A 22,568-nucleotide genomic window follows, 5' to 3' on the forward strand; every position below is an offset into this window, starting at 1 on the left:
CTCACCACCTGCGCAAACAAGCACAGGAAACATCCAAAGCCTCTCAAAGAGATGCCCTTAGGCGACACAGGGCCCTTGAAAAGGAGATTGACAGACGCTCTAAGGAGTCAAGCTCTGTGCCTCTGGACCCTTCCAATCCCACTCCCTCTACCTCCACCCATCCTCCTTCCTCCCCTGCTTCTGCCTCTTCATCGCAGCCTGGACAGGCCCCTGAGGCCACCTTCCCCCGCTGCTGCAGGTCTGGCACCGGAGGAGCCTCACCCACCCCACGGTGGAAATCCCGAAAATCTCAAACGAGCGATGGAGCTGGCCATCCGGCACGGGATAGCACAACAGTTTCAGCAGCTGACCGGTCTGGCCCCTAGGCCTGAGGCCCCGAGGCTCGAGGATCAGCAACTTCGCATGGTCAGGTAGCTCTCCACGGGGACTTGACCCTGCCCTTGGAGATGGAGGAGATGGAGGCCCAGGAACTCGGGACCCTACCCTCTTTGGGGACGAGGAGGATCTCGGTGGGGTCTGTCGTAGACAGTGAACTCCTCTCGGGAGCAGGCCCCCAGAAGGGGACATGTCGGAGGACGAGGGCCTCTCTCCAGGCCAGCCCGCGTTTCTGGGGCTGTTTAAACCACATCTATTTAGGTCCCTCCTGTTCAAGGCCAGGAATACCTCGGGCCTGAACCCTCCCCCCACCCAACCCAGCGGCATCGGGGTTCCTCCCGACTCCATTTTCTCCCAGCCTGTGGTGGAAACCGAAGTGATTCCTGTCCCACCCATATTCTCTGACATGGTCTCAAGGCAGCTAGCCTCCTCGGGGCCTCCTCCCCTCCCAACGCCCAGGACAAGCGGTTTTTTAATCTTGAACCGCAGTTCTCTACCTTGCTCGATCCCCCCTGTGGGCGAGCCCGTAGTAGGTCTGGCCTCCCGCTCAACTCCCAGCGAGTCCCTCGAAGCTCTCCAGCCCGAGGACAAAGCGAGGCTGAACTGGCCCTGCGCGCGCTCATCTCTCTGATGCCTGGGCGGTCAGGGCCTCCCACGGCCAGCGTCTTTTTCACCAGAACCTCCATCAAGTGGCTCCAGCAGCTCAAGCAGCACGTCCCGCAGCTAATCTCAGAGCGCACCAGGATATTGCCAAGATCCTGGCCGCAGCCGAGTTCTCTGCAGACGCCACCTTCCAGGCTGCAAAATTCTCCACCAGGGCCATCTCGTCCCAGGTCACTGCCCGTCGCCTTCTCTGGCTCCGCCACTGGCAGGCGGACGTAAAAAACAAGGCTAAGCTAGCATCAGCCCCCATCTCTGGGGGAAGCTATTTGGACCGGTTCTCGACCCATTCCTGGCCGAGACCCGCAACAAGCGCAAATATCTCCTTCTCTTGCTAGGAGGTCTGATTTCAGAGGTTCCTCTCCCTCTTCTCGCCAAGGTTCTTCCTGCTCTTCCTCCTTCCCCAGGTACTACCAATCATCTCCCTACAGGCCTCCCGACCGATCGGAACCAGACAGGTCCGGAGGCACCTCGGTCCAGGAAGCCCTCCGGGGATCCGGGAGAGGTTTGTTCCGTCGTTCCCGATAATGCAGTCGCCCCCAGGTGGCTGCCCCTCCCCCCCAAAAAAAAAAAAAAAAGAAAGAAAGAAAGAAAGAAACAAGTATAAAAACGAGGAGAAGGAGAGCGAGAAAGCCAATCCTCTTCAGGCTTCTCGCCTAGTCTGGCTCCACTCTGACACTTAACTCCTGCAAAATCTCTTTCTCTTCAGCCTTGCCCAAACCGTTGGGGAAGCCTAATCCTCATATCTGCCTTACCTCTCCATACCAAGACTCCCGGTAGACCATACGGCTCCCGGACGCAGGCTCATAGTCTGGAGCACCCTTGTCCTCCTCACCTTGCCCCAGGGCATCTGGCCGGCAACACATTTATCCCCACCCCATGTTAGCTGGGGTTCCTTCTCTGGGCCCCCGCCCACAGCCTCATAATCCAGATACACGGACCCCTTGCCCTGGTCCTCACTACTACCCTTAGTTCCCTCTGGGGCGGTCCTTGGTCAGTTGGCTCTTGAGCAGGGCCGACCGCCTCGCTCTGGGCGGAACCAAACTTGGTCCCCACTAGCACAGGTCACAGTTTGGGAACTCCTTACGTCTCCCCTCCATCACTCTGACCTGGAGTTCTCTCAGGGGGTTCCCAACAGGGTCTATCCCATAACACCCTAGGGCGTCCCATCGCCACCCTCGCAACGGTGACCCTCCGGTTATTGAGGCGCCTCCCTCACTCTGGCTAGGTCTTCTCAGGGGAACTTCCATCCTCGCCTCTGCCGGGCTCCTCGTGCCGGGTCCCTGACAAGGTTTTGGCCGCTCTACCTAGTCTCCTTGCCCCACGGTCTCAGTAAGCATCCGTGGCATCCCGGCAGGGCTACCTTTAGACAGCCCGTCTCCTTCATCAGGCCCTCTCGTTGAGGCATTCCAACCTCCGAGGGGTTCTCCTGTTGGGCGTGCCCTCCAGCGGGTCATCAGGGTTCCAGGAGAGGTCCCATTCCAGACGGGAGCCCGCCCGCAGGACTAGCCAAGCTTTGGTATGTCCCAACCTGGACACTCGAGACAGCTCTATGGAAAAGGGCGTTGGTTCTTACCTGATACGCTTCTTTTCGTAGAGCTGTTGAGAGTGTCCAGCCCCACCGTAGGCCGTCTGGTGGGAAACCCTGCTGTTCGACCGAGCAAACTAATATTTTTTCCTGAGTAAGATGAGAACAGGACCTTCCTTCTCGTCTTCGCAAAACTGGGGCGCGCCCGGAGGACCACGTGATGGTGAGAGGCGTGCCTCAATCTCAAGCTCAGCCTGTGAGAGCCGAGACTGGAGCTCCTCCCAACCTGGACACTCTCAACAGCTCTACGAAAAGAAGCGTATCAGGTAAGAACCAACGCCCCTTTTATTTTTAAAAATATTTTTGTGTTAACTTTTTGAAAGATGTAAGTATTTCAAGAGCAAATCTTATAGATGTACAAAAATAAGAATTAAGCTTTGTTAGCAGAGCATGAGATAATGTATACCAAAGAATTTTAAAAGATTGAATACTTTGGATAAGTCCTATACCATCTTTGTTAAATAATCATCTGTTTTCTTGGAAGAGTTGTATGGACCGAGTATATTTTAAATTATTCTATCCCTACCACACTTCATGCCTTTCTACATTGCAAATCTTAAACAAGAAAAATATTTTTTTCTAAGGAACCCATTGATTGCTACTTTACATTGACTAAATTCTACAAAATTCATCCTTTTTCTAATCTTTTCTTGCATTCTACATGAGGTTGAGTTGATAAACACCTGGCAGAAAATCTACTTTCAAGTTTACAGTTTTGGAAGTGTTTTAGGCATTGAACATTGGTGGAGAGCCCCACCATATTTTCTCTCTTTCTCCTTGTAGACTTTTTCTCCCCATAGAGGACCAATATTTCTTTGCAATAACTGGCCAAGTTAGGTTAAATAGATGCCAAGCAAGATCTTAACATAAAAATGACATCTGGTTTCTTGCATGTGATTGATTTTTAACAGTTTTATGATGTGTAAGGTTATATATCTGGCCACATTTTGTATATAAATGTCTTTATAATAGCTTGACTTGCACAAGATTTTGTTTATGGCAAAAGTTCTTTGAAAGGTAGTGGTATTATGCTAGCCAACAGGTCCACATATTTACTAATCAATCATGATTAGTGCATCAGATATCTTCCCTACACACCCTCATGACTTTGAATGTGCTTCCTTCACAGCTCTGCAGAAAGCTTGATGTTAGAGGACTGATTTGTGCCAAAATTATAACATAGCCAATAAATCAGTGAAGCTCATTGAGTGTCAGCTTTCCTGGGTAAACCAGACAGGAAATGTGACTAAATGAACTAATACTTCTGTCTGAAAAATTAAAGCAGGTCCTTTCTAAGTTTCTTCTCTTATTGTTAATAGGTTGTGAGCTCCTGCTGCTCTTGTCTGATTGTTTCTTAGGCAGCAACTGCTCACCTTATCTCCCAAGGTCATCCACCCATCCATTACAAGGAGGTTGCAGGGGAGGCACAATGAGATTTGGGGAGAGGGTATAGGGATGTGATGGAGACATGGCGAGGGTGCCTGGGGTTCATAAAGATGCAAGGGTGGAGCAAAGCTTAGGAAGAGGCACAAGGATGCAAACAATGTGAGGGAGGTACAGCAAGGGTTGGGGAGGATACATGGGGATGCGAAAGTGGTCTATGTGGCACAAGCACAGAGGGGCTGGAGGAAAGAGTGCACCTGGGTAAGACTTAACTCCAGCAACTTGCAGTTTTCCCTGCAGATTCCCCATTGACTCTCTGGGGAAACTGGTAGGGAAGGTTGCAAGTGGTAATCACATGATCTTGGGGTGCTACAACCAGTCATAAGGGCAAGCCCAAAGCCGCCTTGTTTGGGATATGGGCAACATATACATTTAATAAATAAAATATATAAATAAAGTAAGTTGTTAATTGTCCAGATTGTGATCATGTGACCATGGGAGTGCTGGGGTGGCTGGAACTCTGAGAACTAGTAACCTGAATTCATTCAGGACCGTCATAATTTTGAACACTGATCGTAACACAAGGACTATCTGCATATCTATTTAGCTCCCTGTCAGTCATACTTCAGTAGCCTTGTCTAATATAGCCAGCATTAAAGCACTCCCAAGGATGAATCAGATAGTGATATGAATAATAGTTTGTGTTGTTTTTTTAAATTTATTTTCAACAAGTAGGAAAGCAATAATTGTCTTCCTAGACCACATTCACTCCACCTGCTTTTTCCTATGAACTATAGTTCTCTTCCTTTCATTGCATTACTTGTGATAATTCCAATGATTAAAGAGGATTATGTGCTTTTAAATATACAGGTATGGATTCCAGCATTAATAATACAAGTTTTGCAACTATTCTTCACTAGCTTTTTTCAGACCATGGAGAAATTCTATTTATGTATCATGCTATTCCATACTTAGAGTGGCATTAAAACATTTCCGCGCTTGAATTTTAGTCTAGATCTGCAATACTGTGCTCACTGCTGCTGTGACAATGGCAAGCTAGTGTTTTGTTCACCTTCAAACACTCTGTCCTGGGATGTAACATGTTGTAATATTTGTAAAAGGGTTGCTTGTTTTTATTCATGTGTATTAAATATATTTTAACAAGATTATCAAGACTTGTTCAGGAAAAGTTTTAAATAAACTTTTAGACACACAGATGTTTTTTATAAAATGACCTGCTTTCAATAATTTGTACATCAGTGTAATTTGCAGTGAACATGTGCCTGCTTTTTAAAGTTCTTTTCCCAGTGTAATCATAGAAACTAGTGTTTTGTTTCCCACCAGCAAGCTATTTTACAAACATCATGACTTGAATTTTTTAATGGAACTGAAAATAATTTAGGCATAATGAATATAAGGAAAAGACAGTTTTGACAGCATAAGAAACAAGTACTAAATTAGACAAGCTATTCTCCTCCATGCTGCATCGAGAGCCCAGGATGGCTTGACTCCTTCCTATGATGTCATTTAGCTGAATTTGTACTAAGATATAAAAGCCAGCCCCTAGGAGAGACCCCAGCTTTTGACTCAGCTCCTTTCAGTCAGTAGCTGTGTCTCTAAAAGCGTTCTGTTAGATAGCAATCACCAGCGATCTTCAGTACATTTTCCTCTCTTCAAGCAGCTCCCAGGGATCTAGGCAGCTGCTCTTCTAGGAGAGCAGGGCTCTCTCTCCTGCAACATTGGGAGCAGCGTTGCCAGAGCGCTGTGGAGGCAAGCTGGGCAGTGTTTGGAGACCTTCCCCATGCCTGCGGTTTGAGCGATCGTAAAAACGATCGGCAAACAGATAACAGTGCCAGCCAGCTGATCGTGTGACCGGCGACTGCGTTTTCCTTTGCTGACTTCGCTCGAGGCTCTTTACAGCCTAAGGAGCGATTCTTTGATCTTGGAGCCTATTTCCTCTAGTCAGTGGCCATCTTGGATTCAACCCTTCCACCACTAGGTGAGCAGCCATTTTGTAAGCCCAGTGGCCATTTTATACCCTAAAGGACTTAATAAACATTTCTAAACAGTTTCTTTCCAATGCAAGAGCTTTTATTCTACAAATGGAGCAAGATAAGGCTCAGGCAGAGCTTTCTCCCCCAGTGGAACAGTTTCTTAAGCCCAATAAGAGAAAAAGACATAGGCAACGCATCCAATCAGTCCAGAGAGGGGTAGTTGCTAAAATCAGAGCTAAGGCTTTAGCCCCTAAGAAGGCTACTCAGGCTGAATTGAGGGCAGAGAAGCACAGACATGCGTCCCTAGAGAGGCAGTTCAACAGAACTATTCAACAGGAAGAGAATGCAACTACAGCATGTTTCAGGTGATACCCGTGGGACCCAGCCAAGCCCTCCCAGGGGAGGAGAAGTTATCTATGACCCTTTCCATCCTCCATCCTGGTCTCCTGAGGCTTTTGCAGAACAATCAGATCCTCGGGATCTCAGCAGATTTGGGCCCTATTTCCAACAGGCTTCTGGGCCCTATGCTCCTCCCCCTCCCTCCAGGCCTTGAACATCTTCCCAATCCAGGCCTGAAGCCACCGCCACTCCCACAGCAGCGGGCCTTCTGCCTCTACCTTTGAGCATAGACCAGGGGATATCCAAGATATTGTCTCATTGGCAGGGATTGGCTGAAGGCTTCAAGCAAATTTTTTGACCCTTGGAACGGGTTCAGGCCCTTCTCCCTTCTCAATCTAGAAGTTCTTTGCCTCATCACCCTGATTTACACAGGCCCCAGGATCTCAGGGTCCATTCTTCTCTACCAGAATGGGAGGAGATTGATGAGGAGAGAAGGGCTTCACCATCTGAACACAGATACTCCTCTTGTTCAGAGCGTGAAGAGGGCAAGTTTTTTGACCAAAATCTTTCAGAGGAAGAGGATTCTCGCCCAGAGCAGACATCCTCTGCATTGGTCTTCAAACCTACTCTCTTCAGGCCATTACTCAGCAAGGCCTTGGTCACTGTCAAGCTGTCGCCGGAGGAAGTGGCTCCTGAGCCACAAGGAAATCCCTCTAGCCAAGGAGACTTGCTCTTCTCCAAGCCTGTAGTGCATGCTGAGGTTTTGCTTTCTCCCACTTTGTTTCTGGACATGGCCAAGGAACAATGTGTTCCCCCTCGGCAGGTCCTCGCCCATCTTCTTTGGATAAGCGTTTCTACAACGTCAGCTCAGCCCTGGACAATGGCCTGGCAGTGCCTTCTGTTGACGTTCCAGTTCTGGCCTCATTCTCATTTTCTGGCACTCTCACAGAGCCAGAAGATACATTGAAAGCGGTTGATAAATGTTCTGAACCCTCAAGCGCAATCACCAGGGCGCTGCATGAGCTGTTCGGGCTTCAACAGCAGCATCCTTTTTCACAAGGGCATCCATACGGTGGCTGCATCAACTCCAGAATAGATTGCCTGCTTCTTACCTTCGGTCTCACCAAGACCTAAATAAGATTATCGCAGTGGCGGAATTCACTGCAGATGCCACTCAATTCCGCCAAATTTGTATCTAGGGCCATGGCATCTTCAGTAGCAGCAAGAAGACTGTTATGGCTCCAAAATTGGCAGGCAGAGTCATGCCAAAAATGGAAGCTGGCTTCAGTTTCATTTGCAGGCGATAAGCTTTTTGGCGATGCTCTGGAACCTTATCAAAACCAGAGATAAACATAAAATTCTCTCTTCCTCTGGGAAGAAAGCCGACTATCGCCCAGCTCCTTATCACCCTCCTGCCTTTCGAGCGGAGACCTCATCCCGCTTTCCCCGCTCTCAGAGGCCATACTCACAACACCAAGACCAACGTGCAGAAGCATCTGGCAGGCAACGAACTTCTATTGGTAAACGGCCCTTTTGGGGGCAGGGGGTTGTTCCTTCCGTCACTCTAAGTAATCCCTCGTTCTCCCCACCCATCGGAGGTCGCCTAGTCTTCTTTGCCTCCAAATGGGAGGAGTCAACAACGGATGCCTGGGTGCTCAACACTATTAGGTCAGGCTTACAATTGGACTTCCTAATGCCACCCCCAGAAAATTTTTTGATCTGTCCTGTATCTCGGGACATTTCAAGGCAAGCCCTCATGAATCAGGCCATTCAACACCTTCTTGAATTCAGAGCTATTCAACCTTTTCCCTCCTCTCAACGGGGACGTGGGTTTTACTCTCGCCTTTTCATCGTTCCCAAAGCCTCGGGGGGTGGGGGTGGCGAGCCATGCTTGATCCCCCTTCAGGAAGGCGGAAGCCATGTTTGTTTCCTTTTTCCCTTCTCACTTGGGGCACAAGGCCTCTTATACTATTAGCAGGTGGGTCAGGTCTTGCATTGAGCAGGCCTACAAAGCTGCAGCCCTTCTGGTTCCCCGAGGTCTGACAGCACACTCTACCAGAAGCGCGGCCACTTCTGCTGCCTGGGCGACCCAAGCATCCTTGGATGAGATTTGTCATACGGCCACGTGGACATCCCGTCTCCTTTCATCAGACACTACTGTCTGGATGCCTTTGCCTCGGCGACTGCAGCCTTCGGCAGATGGGTGCTTCAACAAGTGGTTCCACAGTCGGTGTGATGAGCCGGACGAGGACCCATCCGTGGACATGCAAGCTTTGGTATGTCCCATCCTGGGCTCTTTATGCAGCATGGAGGAGAATGGGTGTTGGTAGAAGTTATCATGAACACCCTTTGTATCTATGCTGTGAGAGAGCCCAGCCCCTCCCTTGATTCATCTGGAGAGGGTAAGACATATTTCTGTGTTCATTTTGTGCTTTCAGAGACACCTTTCAATCCGTCAAGTATCTTCGCCAAAGCTGGGGTCTCTCCCGGGGGCTGGCTTTTATGTCTTAGTACAGACTCAGCTAAATTATGTCATAGGAAGGAGTCAACCCATCCTGGGTTGTCTTGCAGCATAGATAGAAAGAGCACTCATGGTAACTTCTACCAATGCCCATTTACAGCACATAACTTGATATCTTGATTACCTGGACATAGGTTATACCATATGGAAGTTGTCATATGTGAAAAATGCCGTGAAAAATGCAACAAAAATCATAATTTTTCAAGATTACAATTTTCAATGCACCACATTGTTTTTAGTTAAAATAAATAGTTGAATATGATTTAAACATTTTTCTTAGCAAATAATTTTTAAAGCTTTGTTTAATACAAATAAGGTGATCTGTTTGATAAATATTCAGCTATAAGAGACTATATCTGCTCCCCCTCTATAAAACATCTCTCTTAACCTCCAGTTATTTAGGAGACCTTTGCTTTTAGAATTTTGTGTCTGGAGGACACTAAGTTAAGAGAAGGTAATTTTTTTTGCATCTAAATCATTTAATAAAGTAGAGACTATTAAATTTGGGGATGAAATGTTCATAAATCTTTTCAAATAATATTTGTTTTTCTTCCTGTGGTGTTTCCTGTGACTTGGAAGGCAATGTATTCTTTCTGGTTCTTCCTACAACTCTAATTCCACCTTCTGCCAACAAGGAACAGCCTTCCAGTATGCATAAATCAATTTGCTTTCAGCAAATGAATCCTTAAGAATAATCTCCTTAAATGTATGATGCTCAATTTCAAAAGCATATGCAAGGCCAGTTACGTGGTTAAGGCAGGATAGATTTACATGATAATTAACTATGTGGAACTGCTTCAAATTCTTTTCTGTAATTCTTTTCTGTAGAGGTACTGCATGCTTAAATAGCTCTTTTGAGGTTTAATATAATTAGTTAACTTGAATCCATCTTTTGTTTGATACGTGCATAGAAATTCTGTTTTCCCTTCAAAACCTGTGTAAAATCATAAAAATTAGCTTGTGGACTCAGTGTACAGTAATGTACTAGCATGTTGCACAATTACATTGCTAAACAACCTTTTTTATTTTTAACAAATTTATTTATTTGTATTTATTATTAAATTTTTACAATTGCCATCTGCACAGAGCATTACTTTATTCTTTTCATTAAAAGCGAAGCTATTTGCAGTATTGCTCTGTTCTTTAGGTCTTGGCAGAGGCCTGTTGGCTTGTTGCCTCTCTCTCAGTAATGTTCCTTCCTCTCCCCTCACCCCCAATCTAATCCAGGCACAACTTTTCACTCTTGATCTGCAGAAATTTACCATTTATTCAAAACCCCTAGGACACCGGTCAGAAGATGGGATCAAACTGCGCTGACATTAGCAACTCATATTTTATCCCAGAAGTAGTTTACAAGAATTATTTTCTGATGTAGATTAATTTTATTAGTTTCATTATTTTGGCAAGTTCTTTCTTAGGAAATAATCAGAATGCTAGTCACTGGTAGAAGCAATTTATACAAAGATAGCAATGAGCCTCATGCCAGATTACATTTATGTAAATGAGATTATTGCTTTTGAAGTTAAAGATAGATTAAATTCTGTCCCCTGCTCTGTTGCTTTATCACTTCCCTGCCTCAGACAGTTCTAAGAGAGTTAGTTTATTCCAAGGAGGTTTACGCTTTGGAGTGCTTCTTCATCTACTTCAAACATGTATACTTAAGTGGTGGCTGCAGCTAGAAGTGCCCTTATACTGAATAATCTGGTTTGTCAATTGTGCCATGTTTATTCAAGTTGGCCATAGTGATAGAGGTCTTAGCAGTACTATATTAATTTATTGCAACTCTGCAATAAGGTAATATGAGGTTTTTTAGAGGCTTCAGATGGTGCCATTTTTGAAAGAGTAGCAGTGAGAATCGCAGTATGTTCTTGCTTATGGTAAATATACATATAATATACATATTTTCTGCTTCATTCAATAGTATCAATTCCTGTTTTTTTTTCCATTAACATTTTTATTGAGTTATTATAATAATAATAATAAAGTATTATACAATACAAAGTATATAGAAAAGCAGTGGGGGAAGGAAAGAAGTGAGGAAAGATAAGAAAGAAAAAGAAGCATTGACTTCCAACTCTCTCTGTTACAGTAAAATAAGTCATTAATATCAAATCACAGCTTTTTGCTCTTTCATAATAATATGAACAAGCCATTTCTATAAAGATCTATTGGTCTAATCATCCAAAACCCAAAGTCAACCATTCTTCTCCACATCAACCACGAAGTTCAGAAGCGGTCTCCATCGTACCAATTTCTAGAGACTGCTTTGATTACTCCCTGCAGCTTTCTTGACAAGGCTTTTCAGAAGTGGTTTGCCATTGCCTCCTTTCTTGGTTTGAGAGAAAGTGACTAGCCCAGGGTCACCCAGCTGGCTTTGTGTTTAAGGTGGGACTAGAACTCACGGTTTCCCAGTTTCTAGCCTGATGCCTTAACCATTACACCAAACAGGCTCTCATATATAATAATTATGGAACAATTGTAATTATAATGGTTGGCTGCACATTCAAGACTATGTTTAGACTGGATTTGGAATTTTTATCCTCCCGTTGAGTCCTTTCCAGCGACCTAAGATAGGCAGATGTTGCTTGATGAAGTTAAAAGTATCGTTGTTCCAAGTAAAGCTGCTGGTGGTGACTTCCTCAATGCTGATTGCTCTTATCTGTTGACAACATTGTGAAATCACAGCTGCCTTTAGCTGGTGTTGACCTTCATATGCATCAAGTTCTTCCCAGGAGCCTAGGATGTTATAATGTATTGGTGAAATAAGCAGTATGTACAGATCTAAGCAGTATTGTTGTGTTAGTCTTTCTATTTCTATTTGCATGTCATTCGTTTCTTATTTTCTCCAGTTCTTTCTCTTCTGCTGTCTCCACTTTTTTGCCTTTCTTATCTACCCTTGTTAAGTCTGGAATGTTATGGGGCAGATGCTTGCCTGTTGGAATTATCATTTATTATAATATACGTTATTAGCTGATTTCCAGAAGTATTTATCTAGTGATATCATTTTTAACTTCTACATAAATTATGGCCATTTACATATGCAAAAGTATTTTCCATAAACTGATTTGTTTTTGTATAAACCAATTATTATTATAAGTTTGTATAAACAGAGACCCACATGGATACAAGTCTGTGTCTTTTCTTTCCAAAAAGAAAAAAAGAAAACGAAGATTGTGTTTAGAAATACACAAAATGACTCATTCAAAAGCTTGTACTTTTCTCACAGAGGTTTAATTTTATAATGTGAGGATGGGATGAACACCAGAATTAAAAAATAAATTTAAATATTACATTTCCAAATGTATTTTTCTATTGTGGATTAAGAAAATGCCATAATTTAAAATATTTTTAAAAAACGATCTCAATTTTTTGTTTCTTACTAGGTGGCAGTGAAAGTTATTGATAAAAAAAGAGCAAAAAAGGACACTTACGTGACCAAGAATCTGAGACGGGAAGGCCAGATCCAGCAAATGATTCGTCATCCTAACATTGCTCAACTGCTGGATATCTTGGAAACTGAAAATAGTTACTACCTTGTCATGGAACTATGCCCGGGAGGCAATTTAATGCACAAAATCTATGAGCAGAAAAGGTTGGAAGAGCATGAAGCACGCAAATACATCAGACAGCTTATATTAGCAGTTGAGCATCTACATCGGGCAGGGGTTGTTCACAGGTAAGGTGAACATTACCTGCTTCATATTTTTGCAATAATACATGCCTGTTACCACCTGTATCCATGGTAAAAAGATGATTTTCCCATTAGCATAACTATTTTTTAACCTATTATTGGTGACTATGATAAAACTCAATGAGATAAGAATTTATAACAAAAAATATGATATTGTATAAATCAAAATTCTTTTTTCTTTTGTCACAGAGACTTATTCTTGTTCTTTTTAATCTGGTTTATCTAATCTGGTATGCCTTGCACTCATTTGAGGTTTGTTTGTTTTTTAAATGTAATTCTAGAAATAGGAAAAATAATTCCAATTCCAATAAAATCTGATTTGCAGATCTCATTTTTTTCTTTCTCTTAACAAAATAACAGAGTTGGAAGGGATCTTGTAGGCCTTCTAGTCCAAACTCTTTCTCAAGCAGGAAACCCTATAACATTTCAAACAAATGGTTGTCCAGTCTCTTCTTAAAAACCTCCAATGTTGGAACAACCACAACTTCTGGAGGCAAGTAATTCCATTGATTAATTATTCTGTCAGGAAATTCCTCCTTAGTTCTAGGTTGGTTCTTTCCCACTATGTTGTGTCTGTGAGTAGGAAAAAAGCTCCCATTTTTATCAGTGTCTCTAAAATGAAATCTCAATCTGCAAGCTACTAGTAGAAGGTTGTAGATGCCTGATAGCCAACTTTACTTCAGTCCAACAAGCTTATGGAGGTAAGGATGAATATTTCAGAGCTATGGTGCAGTGAGTTGAATTATTCATCAGAGTAAGCCATAATGAAAATTGTTTATGTTGTAGTATATTCACCATGTTTCTGTTAGATAGCATATAACATTAAATTCTAATTTAGTATTGAATCAAAACAGACTGATACGAATTACCCTTTCTGTGAAATGATGGAGACTTGGAATTCCAGCAGAGATGACATGTCAGGTGGGTTTTGAGGCTATGTTTTTTTTCAAGCGCTATAGTAGGGAAGGGCATTGTTACTCAGGTGTTGTTGGAGTCTTAATTTCAATCTGGTATTGTCATAGCTAAGCAAGGTAAATAGTGGCAGATGATCACACTTTATGGTCAGCTAGTAGTTAGATCAGGGGTGTCAAATTCACATCATCACAGCAGCATCACATGATGCATTGGGACTTTTTTTTCCCTTTGCTAAAAGGACGTGGAAGTGACCAGGATATAATGCATCCGACCCACGGGCCAGAAGTTTGACAGCTCTGGGTTAGATTAAGCACACAAATGGAATTGCATATAATTCAACCCCAATTTACTGAAGCAATTTGATGTCATAGGGATGTTTTGAAATTTAACTGCTAGTTTGCAGATTACATTGAAAATTCTATCAATTTGTATGTATTGGGAAGCATGTAGACCTTCATGAAATATTTCATGAAACACTCAGGCAGATTATGAGAATCTCTGCTTAATGTATATTGTGCATACTTTTATGACAGATTCTACCTATTAAATATGCTTTGGAATGTGATTGAATACTAACACAAAGTGCACATTCAAGTTTGAGAAAATATATTTTCTCTTTCTTTGGTAGAAGAAAACAGTCTTGAAACATCTTTTCAGAAGGTATTTCAGCAGTCCTTTGTATTGTAAAAACCAGGATAAATATGTTAAGTTTCTAAAGCAAGCAAGGACAACAAAGATAACAAACCTGAAGTTTTACTTTAGCATCTTACAGGAAATTCTCAACAACTTTAAAGGAATTTTAAAACTACAGATACTCAGTGTAATTATTGTCAAAACATCAAGGAAAGGAATTTAATAATGTTCCAATAGCAAAAACTGCTTCCTGTGTATCTGTTTTCCACTTTTTAAAAAAATTGAGGATCTGGATGCGTATTATCTTCTCAAACTTAATTATTCAGATAATTAGCAGATTTTGAGAAATAGGACAATATATAATAGAGAACAGTCTTTTGCTTGCTAAGACTTGATTTAGATATGAGAGACAAAATTTAGTACTGTTCATAAAATTATCTCTGGCAATAACATAAATACAGGTAGTCCTAATTTACTGACCATTTGTTCAGCAACCATTTGACATTACAACAGCACATTTACAATAGAATAGAATACTTTATTGGCCAAGTGTGATTGGACACACAAGGAATTTGTCTTGGTGCAAATGCTCTCAGTGTACATAAAAGATACATTAGTCAAGAGTCAAGAATCATAAGGTACAACACTTAATGATAGTCATAAGGTACAATAAGCAATCAAATCATACTAGGAAACAGTCAATATAAATTGTACGGATACAAGTGACAAAGTTACAGTCATACAGTCACAAGTGGGAGGGGATGGATGATAAGGAGTGATGAGAAGATTAACAGTTATAGTAGTGCAGACTTTGTAATAGTTGAACAGTGTTGAGGGAATTAGTTGTTTAGCAGAGTGATGGCTTTCGGGAAAAACTGTTCTTGTGTCTAGTTCATTCTGGTGTACAGTGCTCTATAGCATCATTTTGAGGGAAGGAGTTGAAACAGTTTATGTCCAGGATGTGAATGGTCTGTAAATATTTTCACAGCCCTCTTTTTGACTCGTGCAGTATACAGGTCCTCGATGGAAGGCAGGTTGGTAGTAATTGTTTTTTCTGCAGTCCTAGTGTTCCTCTGAAGTCTGTGTCTGTCCTGTTGGGTTGCAGAACCAAACCAGACAATTATAGAGGTGCAGATGACAGACTCAATAATTCCTCTGTAGAACTCTATTAGCAGCTCCTTGGGCAGTTTGAGCTTTCTGAGTTGGCGCAGAAAGAACATTCTTTGTTGTGCTTTTTTGATGATGTTTTTGATGTTAGGTGTCCATTTTAGGTCATGTAATACAGTAGAACCTAGAAATTTGAAGGTCTCTACTGTTGGTACTGTGTTGTCTAGTATTGAAAGAGGTGGTAGTATGGGCGGTAGGATGGGACTTTCTTCTAAAGTCTACCACCATTTCTATGGTTTTGAGTGTGTTCATTTCCAAATTGTTCCGGTTACACCACGAGGCAAGTTATACAACCTTCTGTCTGTATGTAGATTTGTCGTCTCGAATGAGACCAATCACTGTTGTGTCACCAGCAAACTTCAGTATTTTAACAGATCGATTGTTTGAGATGTAGTCATTGGTATATAGTGAGAAGTGGAGAAAGCACACGGCCTTGGGGGGGGGCTGTGCTAATTGCACAGTTATCAGATGTCTGCCTAGCTTCACCTGCTGCTTCCTGTCTGTTAGGAAGCTTATGATCCACTTACAAGTGTGTTCAGGTACCGCTAGTTGATTTAATTTACTTAGAAAAATGTCTAGAATGATGGTATTAAATGCTGAATTGAAGTTTACAAAGAGGACCCTTGAGTAGGTATTTGAAGATTCAAGGTGTTGTAGGATGTAATGCAGAGCCATATTAACAGCATCATCTGTCGATCTATTTGCTCGGTATGCAAACTGCATGGGATCTAAAAGCGGATCCATGATGGTTTTCAGGTGGGACAGCACAAGCCTTTCAAAGATTTTCATAACTACAGATGTTAGAGCAACTGGTCTGTAGTCATTCAGTTTTCTTGATGGAGGGCTTCTTTGGCACTGGGATGATAGTAGAGCGTTTGAAGCAGGAAGGAACATAGCACATCTCTAATGGTCTGTTGAAGATTTGGGTGAAGATGGGGGCCAATAGATCAGCACAGACTTGTAAGCAAGAAGGAGTTATCTTGTCTGGCCCTGGTGCTTTTCCTGGCTTTTGTCTGTGAAATAGATCTTGCACTTCTTTTTCTGTGATCACCAGAGGTTGTGAACCCAATGGGTTGGGGCCAGTTGTAGGAGGCTTGGGTGTTGGTTTGTTTGAGATGGGTAGATGTAGTTTCCTTTCAAACCTGCAGTAAAACACATTCAGATCATCTGCTAGTTGTTGATTTCCTTCTGCCTGGGAAGGAGGTTTGCTTTAGTCAGTTATGTTTTTAAGAGTTTTCTGCACGTTTGCTGGTTCATTTGTTGAGAACAGATTCCTTAACTTTTCGGAGTAGCTTCTTTTTGCTACTCTGATCTCTCTTGTTAATATATTACTGGCCTTTATTGTATAGCATTCTGTCTGTACATTATCAGATGTCTCAACTGATACTATAAATATATACTATACTAAAAATATAAAGATACTCTCTTTATATTTATAGATATTTGTACAGTATAAATGACATTTAGTAACCTGCAAAAATAGTGGAGTATAAACCATGTTTCTATAGTATGCATGTAATCAGTAGCAACTGCTGCATTGAGCCTGATGCACTCAGGTTGTAATGTGAATCTATCATACATTATTGTCATCTTTTCTGAAATATTTTTCATTAGAAAGATTATCCTATCTTTGATTTTTTATCAAGAATGTTAAAAGGTTCCCCAACAATCTTTCCAGTATATTTTGTCTTATACATGATTAGTTTGTTTTCATTCAGGTTTTACCATATTATCATGTTATCAACATACTTCCTGAGGTACACATGATATTAGATACATAAATATAATTAATGCTTAAATGTATATATTCTGGATGTGATATATGACAGAGTACATTGCACTGTTTCCATTGTGATTAAAGACAATAGTTGATATTAGTGTGACTTGTGGCATCTGGTTCCTAGCGCGTATTTAATAAAGTTTTCCATTTAGTAGCATTTCTTTGGCTTTATCATTTTCAGTAATAAATAGGGTGTCATGATTTGATGTAAATTTTCATTGGGAATTACCTGAGTTACTGCAATTGTTCTCCTAAGCACTTTACTGTAATAAAGTACTTTCGACTGTTGCAAGGTAGTTATTAAAACATGTAACCATATTAGGAATATATTTAGACTAAGAAACACTTCCTTTATTTTACTTCATTATGACAAACAAGGAGAATGATCTCTTTCCTCTCCTGCCATTTTGAGATAATTGCTCCTTGGTGTTTGCTATTTGCCTTGGGAGAAAAAAATCCTGCTAGCACTTGTGCTTTTCTCTCTATTCAAACAGCTTCAAAAGGCCATTTTAAGTTTACCTAAAACCTATTTGGTGTTCTGTTCTGAGAAAAAAGGACATTTTCACTTCCTGTCTCTTATAATCTAAGTAATTATCCCATCCAATGACAGTTGTTAAATGTAAAATTTGTATTGAAGCATATTGAATACATAGGCCGTGTTCTAAACAAAGTCCATAGGAACAGTTAAACAGTAATAAAACCAGTTAAGATGGCAGCTTTTAGTATAGGTATTTGAAGAATCTTAGATTTGTTTCATGCTATGCATTCTTATTCAAGTATCATACTGCTCATTTTATTTTAGAGCAATATAGCTGCAAAGAATTAGATTCATGTTGGAAGTCATGAAGACTGATTTTTCAGAAATAAAAATCCAAAGTTAGCTTTTCTTCTGAACTTTTTCATTCACACTTTTTCGTTTACATTATGGCAGTTCATATATTTAAGTAAAAGCAGATATTGGCCATCTTTTTCTAGCATAAAAGCTGAAGTGGCACAGTGGTTAGATGCAGTACTTCAGGCTACTTCTGCTGATTGCCTGCTACCTTCAATTTGACAGTTCGAATCTCACCAGGCTCAAAGTTGTCTCAGCCTCCCATCCTTCTGAGGTCGGTAAAATGAAGATCCAGATTGTTGGGGGCAATATGCTGACTCTGTAAACTGCTTAGAGAGGGCTGTAAAGCACTGTGAAACAATATATTGCTGTTTTGGTGGAAAACAAAACATACAGTGAAGAGGCAGCAATGCAAATTAATAGAATATGCCTGTAACGTGGAGTTTGAACCGACGAGCCTTGGAAGATATAGAAAGAATGATTGCAGAACCGCATGAAACCTTGGATCTCACATTGATCACTCTTAATAGAATAGCAGGATATTTGATTCATAATTGATATTTTGAAGATTTATGTTAAAGCTGAACTAGCTTGTTCTTTATATATTTTTACAAGAATGGTTAAACTTACTGCATTCTTTGTTAAGAAACTTACACATGTTTGCTTTTTGTGTCATTAGCATAATGCCTGTTTGCATCAACTTCAAAATAACAGATCTATTTGTTCATTTTTATGAAAATATAGCAAAATGTATTTTACTTAATATTTGTATAAAAATACAAATTATAACAATTTGTAAAAAAAATGATCACGATTGCTAATGAAATTTGAAAACATTGAAAGCTCAGTTGTTTAAAATCTCGTTTAATATCTTTGTATATTGCAGAGATCTGAAGATAGAAAATCTTTTGCTAGATGAAGACAACAATATCAAGCTTATTGGTATGAAAGTCTTGTAGTAATTGTAGTCTTCAGTCACTAATCAATATTTTTGTCATAAATTAACACAACACCTTAAAAATATTAAACATTTACTATTTGATTATAGCTGTAATTCAGGTGTTTCTTTACAAACAAACAGAAAATATGGTAAATTTAAAAATATATATTTTGTGAAGCCTTTTGTATAAAGCATGCTGATTGTTTGGAGAAGTAGAATTAACATCTTCCTTTGTTATTTGGCTTCCTATTTTAAGTGACTTAAAGTTTAAGATCTTTTTGATGCTTCAAACAAATGGGATTTTTGTTCACATAGGTGAGGCAAACTTTTGTGTTCAATCCATACATTTGTCTGCAAAATTAAAATAAAAAATACCTTGAGAAATCCCAAAGGTTTCTTGATTGTACCTCTGTCTCTAAAAATGCAGTGTTTGCATTGATCATACACATTCTGCAGAAATCGAAAATGAGTCATCTTTTATTACTATCTGTGTAAAACTCCCATTAATGTTAGCTGTGGGCATTAAACGGAAAATATCCCCTTTATAAAAGCATCTGCTTAGGGATTTAATTCTGCCTAGTCAACTCATTTTGTTGCACCAGTGAATGTGAATAAAGTGAGTTAAAAACAGGCATTACTACCTCTTAAGTGGGCCAGAAAATCTATGAAACAAAACTTCGTTTTACATGACTTAAGGGCACTTAAGAGGTGACAGCTTGGCAAAATAGCTTTGGGGAAAGGCACCCATTTGGGAAAGACTTATATAACATTTGTATGTAAGAAATAGCATTCACCAGTGTATTGAAAAATACATATTACCATCAGCCAATCAAAAACTTAGTTTAAAGCCTAGGCAAGAGCAGAAGTATTTAAAGTTGTATTAACATTTGCTAGCTTTTGTTCTTATAATGGGGTGTTTGATCACTCCAGAACATATAAAGCTGGCTTCTGCCGAACAATATGTATAAAACAAAACTAGAAAACTATTTTGCATTTGCTTTAGTTCCTAAACATTTCCTCACTGTAGACTGTGTAAGAAGATGCCATAGAATAGTGTTTGTCAGCCATGGCAACTTTCAGATGCGTGTACTTCAAGTCCTGGAATTCCCTAGCCAGCATGCTATAGAACATAAGAATGTACCCCATAGAAATTTCCTTGGTTTTGCAACTGACAGCCTCAAATACAGCAGATTGTTATGTATCCATAACAAGTCTATCAACACCCTTTGTTAACAAAGGACCAATCTTAAAATGAGTTATTTTCAAAGGAAATATTAATATTGAAGTTTGACAATAATACCTCTTAATTGAAATATTTTTATTTGAAGTCATAAGTTGTAAACATTTTAGTTAAAAAGTGTTGGTTACTTGAGTATATTTAAGTAAATCACAATTTAAAATAGAAGAAAATCACTGCCTATTTAGGGTTCTATTAGTGCTGCTTGCTTGTGCTTAAATGAACCTTTTTTATATTTAGCCCTGTTGTGTTTGTTATATCTTGCAGCTGAGTGTTTGTCTGCATATGTACACAATTCCTATCAGGTTCCATTTAAGAATCTTAAGCTATTCACACTCAGCTGCATACTTAACTCTTTTGTCCCTTTCCATGGTGGATCAGTATGTAAAAAACATGCTGAAATTAAAATCAAACGCTCTTAGGGAACTGTAAGGTAGAGATAGGTCTTAGCAGAATGGTGTGTTTCACAGATGCAAGAAAACCAGAATTATACCCCAGGAAGTTATGCTTATGCTTTTGGAACATTATTTCCATTTTTTGTATAACTTCAGAAAGCAGCATTCAGATTACAATTCTGTAACTTACCTTTATACCCAACCAGGTGCTCTATAGGTATGATGGACTACAAAGGCCATGCTAGCTAGGAATAATGGTAATCGTGATCCATTATGTCTTAAGAGTGCTAGTTGAGGAAAGTTTCTGCTTTAACTAAAACAAGATTTATAAAAAGAAAATCATATGATGGTAATAAATGATAACTATTCAGAGACTACACTCTTTCCAATGCAATGTTTAAATGTCTATTCTTTGTTTTTTTCTCACAGACTTTGGCTTGAGCAATTGTGCGAGTATCCTAGGCTACACTGATCCATTCAGCACCCAATGTGGCAGTCCTGCTTATGCAGCACCAGAGCTTCTTGCAAGGAAGAAATATGGTCCCAAAATAGATGTTTGGTCCATGTGAGTTAATATACCAGTAGTTTAAAAGCAGCATGTTCTCATTCCACATCATGTTACACTAACAGAATAAAAATGGAACATTTTAACAAAATATTCCACTTTGAAGATGGATAACTGATTTTATTCACTAGCATTGACATAGTTTTGCTGTTTTGTTGTGTCATTTTAAACATAGAGTACTGCAATCCATTTCTTCAGTCAGAATTGGATAAATTGAAGCTCCACGTGACTCCTTAGACCCCTTGCTGTGTGCCTTGAGCTCCAGCCACAGTTGCCAAGAGCCAGTACTGTTTCCCACCATTTTGATATAGAAAACACATACAAGTTGTATGGTAGGCCCTAAAGTAGCCCTAATATAATTTTAAAACAAAGAAGAAAGCTTCCTTCCAAATCCAAAGCAAAAATAAAGAATACCAAAGAAGTTTGGACCCTAGACGTATGCCTAATATGACACTGCATTCTTGTCCCATTACTTATGGGCCTTGTTATTTCCTAATATTAATGTTTTCTACCCATATCTTAATTTACCTAATGTATGTACAGTACCTGATATCTGACTGATCAAAAAAGCCAGAGCTCTATATTCAAGGCACTGTTATAAAAGCACAAAATGTATTTGTTAAAGAAAATTAGAGAAAAGTGATTTACTGTTATGAAGATAGTCTTCCATCACAAATGTACAGGTGATCCTTGTTTAACAACCAGCATTTAATGACCATTCAAAATTACAACAGACCTCCCAGACCTACTTAAAACCCAATTTTGAAGTTACAATGGTTGCATACATACCCCATTGTTTTCAAAATGTTTTCATTTTGTCATTATGGGGATGGGGTACAGTGTAATGAGATTAATGGGGGTGGGGAATGAATTTCAACAAAGGTTGAAACGCAATATTGACAAAAGTGAGGGAGGTCTGAATACTTGCTGAATGCACTGTAGCCACCTAGCAGATTCATTTTTTTTTTCAATCCAGATGAAAGCCATGTTATAATTTATGTTGGAAGAGATCATAAATCAGGGATTGAACATCTACTTTACATCTGTATGTTTTCAGGGTTAGGCATTGATTTCCAATTAATTTTAGGAGGCAGGGAAGGTCGTTGTGTGTTAAATACATTAAAAATGTCCTGACATTGTTATTTTATGTTCCATAAGTTATAGCTGCTTGCCACTAAATATAATCTCTTCTTTGCATCTTTTGTTTCATTTCCAGTAGAACTTTTTGCTTACCCTTCTCCCCCCCCCACCCCCCTTTATTTGCAGTGGTGTGAATATGTATGCAATGTTGACTGGGACACTGCCATTTACTGTTGAGCCATTCAGTCTGAGAGCTTTGTACCAGAAGATGATTGACAAAGAAATGAATCCATATCCTACTCAGCTTTCTACAGGTAAATGTATTTAAGTGTTGCTGATTTTTTTTAGCTTCTATTGTGGGTGGTCCTTAGTTTATAACAGTACTTGGGATTGGAAACCCCATCACTATGTGGTCATAAAGCACATAGCCACATGATTATGCTGACTTATAATTGTAATCCCCGTTGCCATTT

The 22,568-nt window shown here is 40.4% G+C and overlaps 1 protein-coding gene across 1 annotated transcript in view; it reads left to right on the forward strand.

Moving 5' to 3' along the window:
• The window catches only part of HUNK (hormonally up-regulated Neu-associated kinase), a 61,496-nt gene that overhangs the window by 21,697 nt on the left and 17,231 nt on the right, over positions 1–22,568 (forward strand). Inside the window, exons 2-5 of the mRNA XM_026700604.2 lie at positions 12,244–12,536; positions 18,765–18,820; positions 20,880–21,015; positions 22,282–22,409. Coding sequence (XP_026556389.1) covers positions 12,244–12,536; positions 18,765–18,820; positions 20,880–21,015; positions 22,282–22,409 — 613 coding nt within the window. The remainder of the gene's footprint in view (positions 1–12,243; positions 12,537–18,764; positions 18,821–20,879; positions 21,016–22,281; positions 22,410–22,568) is intronic.

This window comes from Pseudonaja textilis, chromosome 7, assembly GCF_049901715.1.
Source record: "Pseudonaja textilis isolate UNSWEBS1 chromosome 7, rPseTex1.2, whole genome shotgun sequence".
Taxonomy (NCBI): Eukaryota; Metazoa; Chordata; class Lepidosauria; order Squamata; family Elapidae; genus Pseudonaja; species Pseudonaja textilis.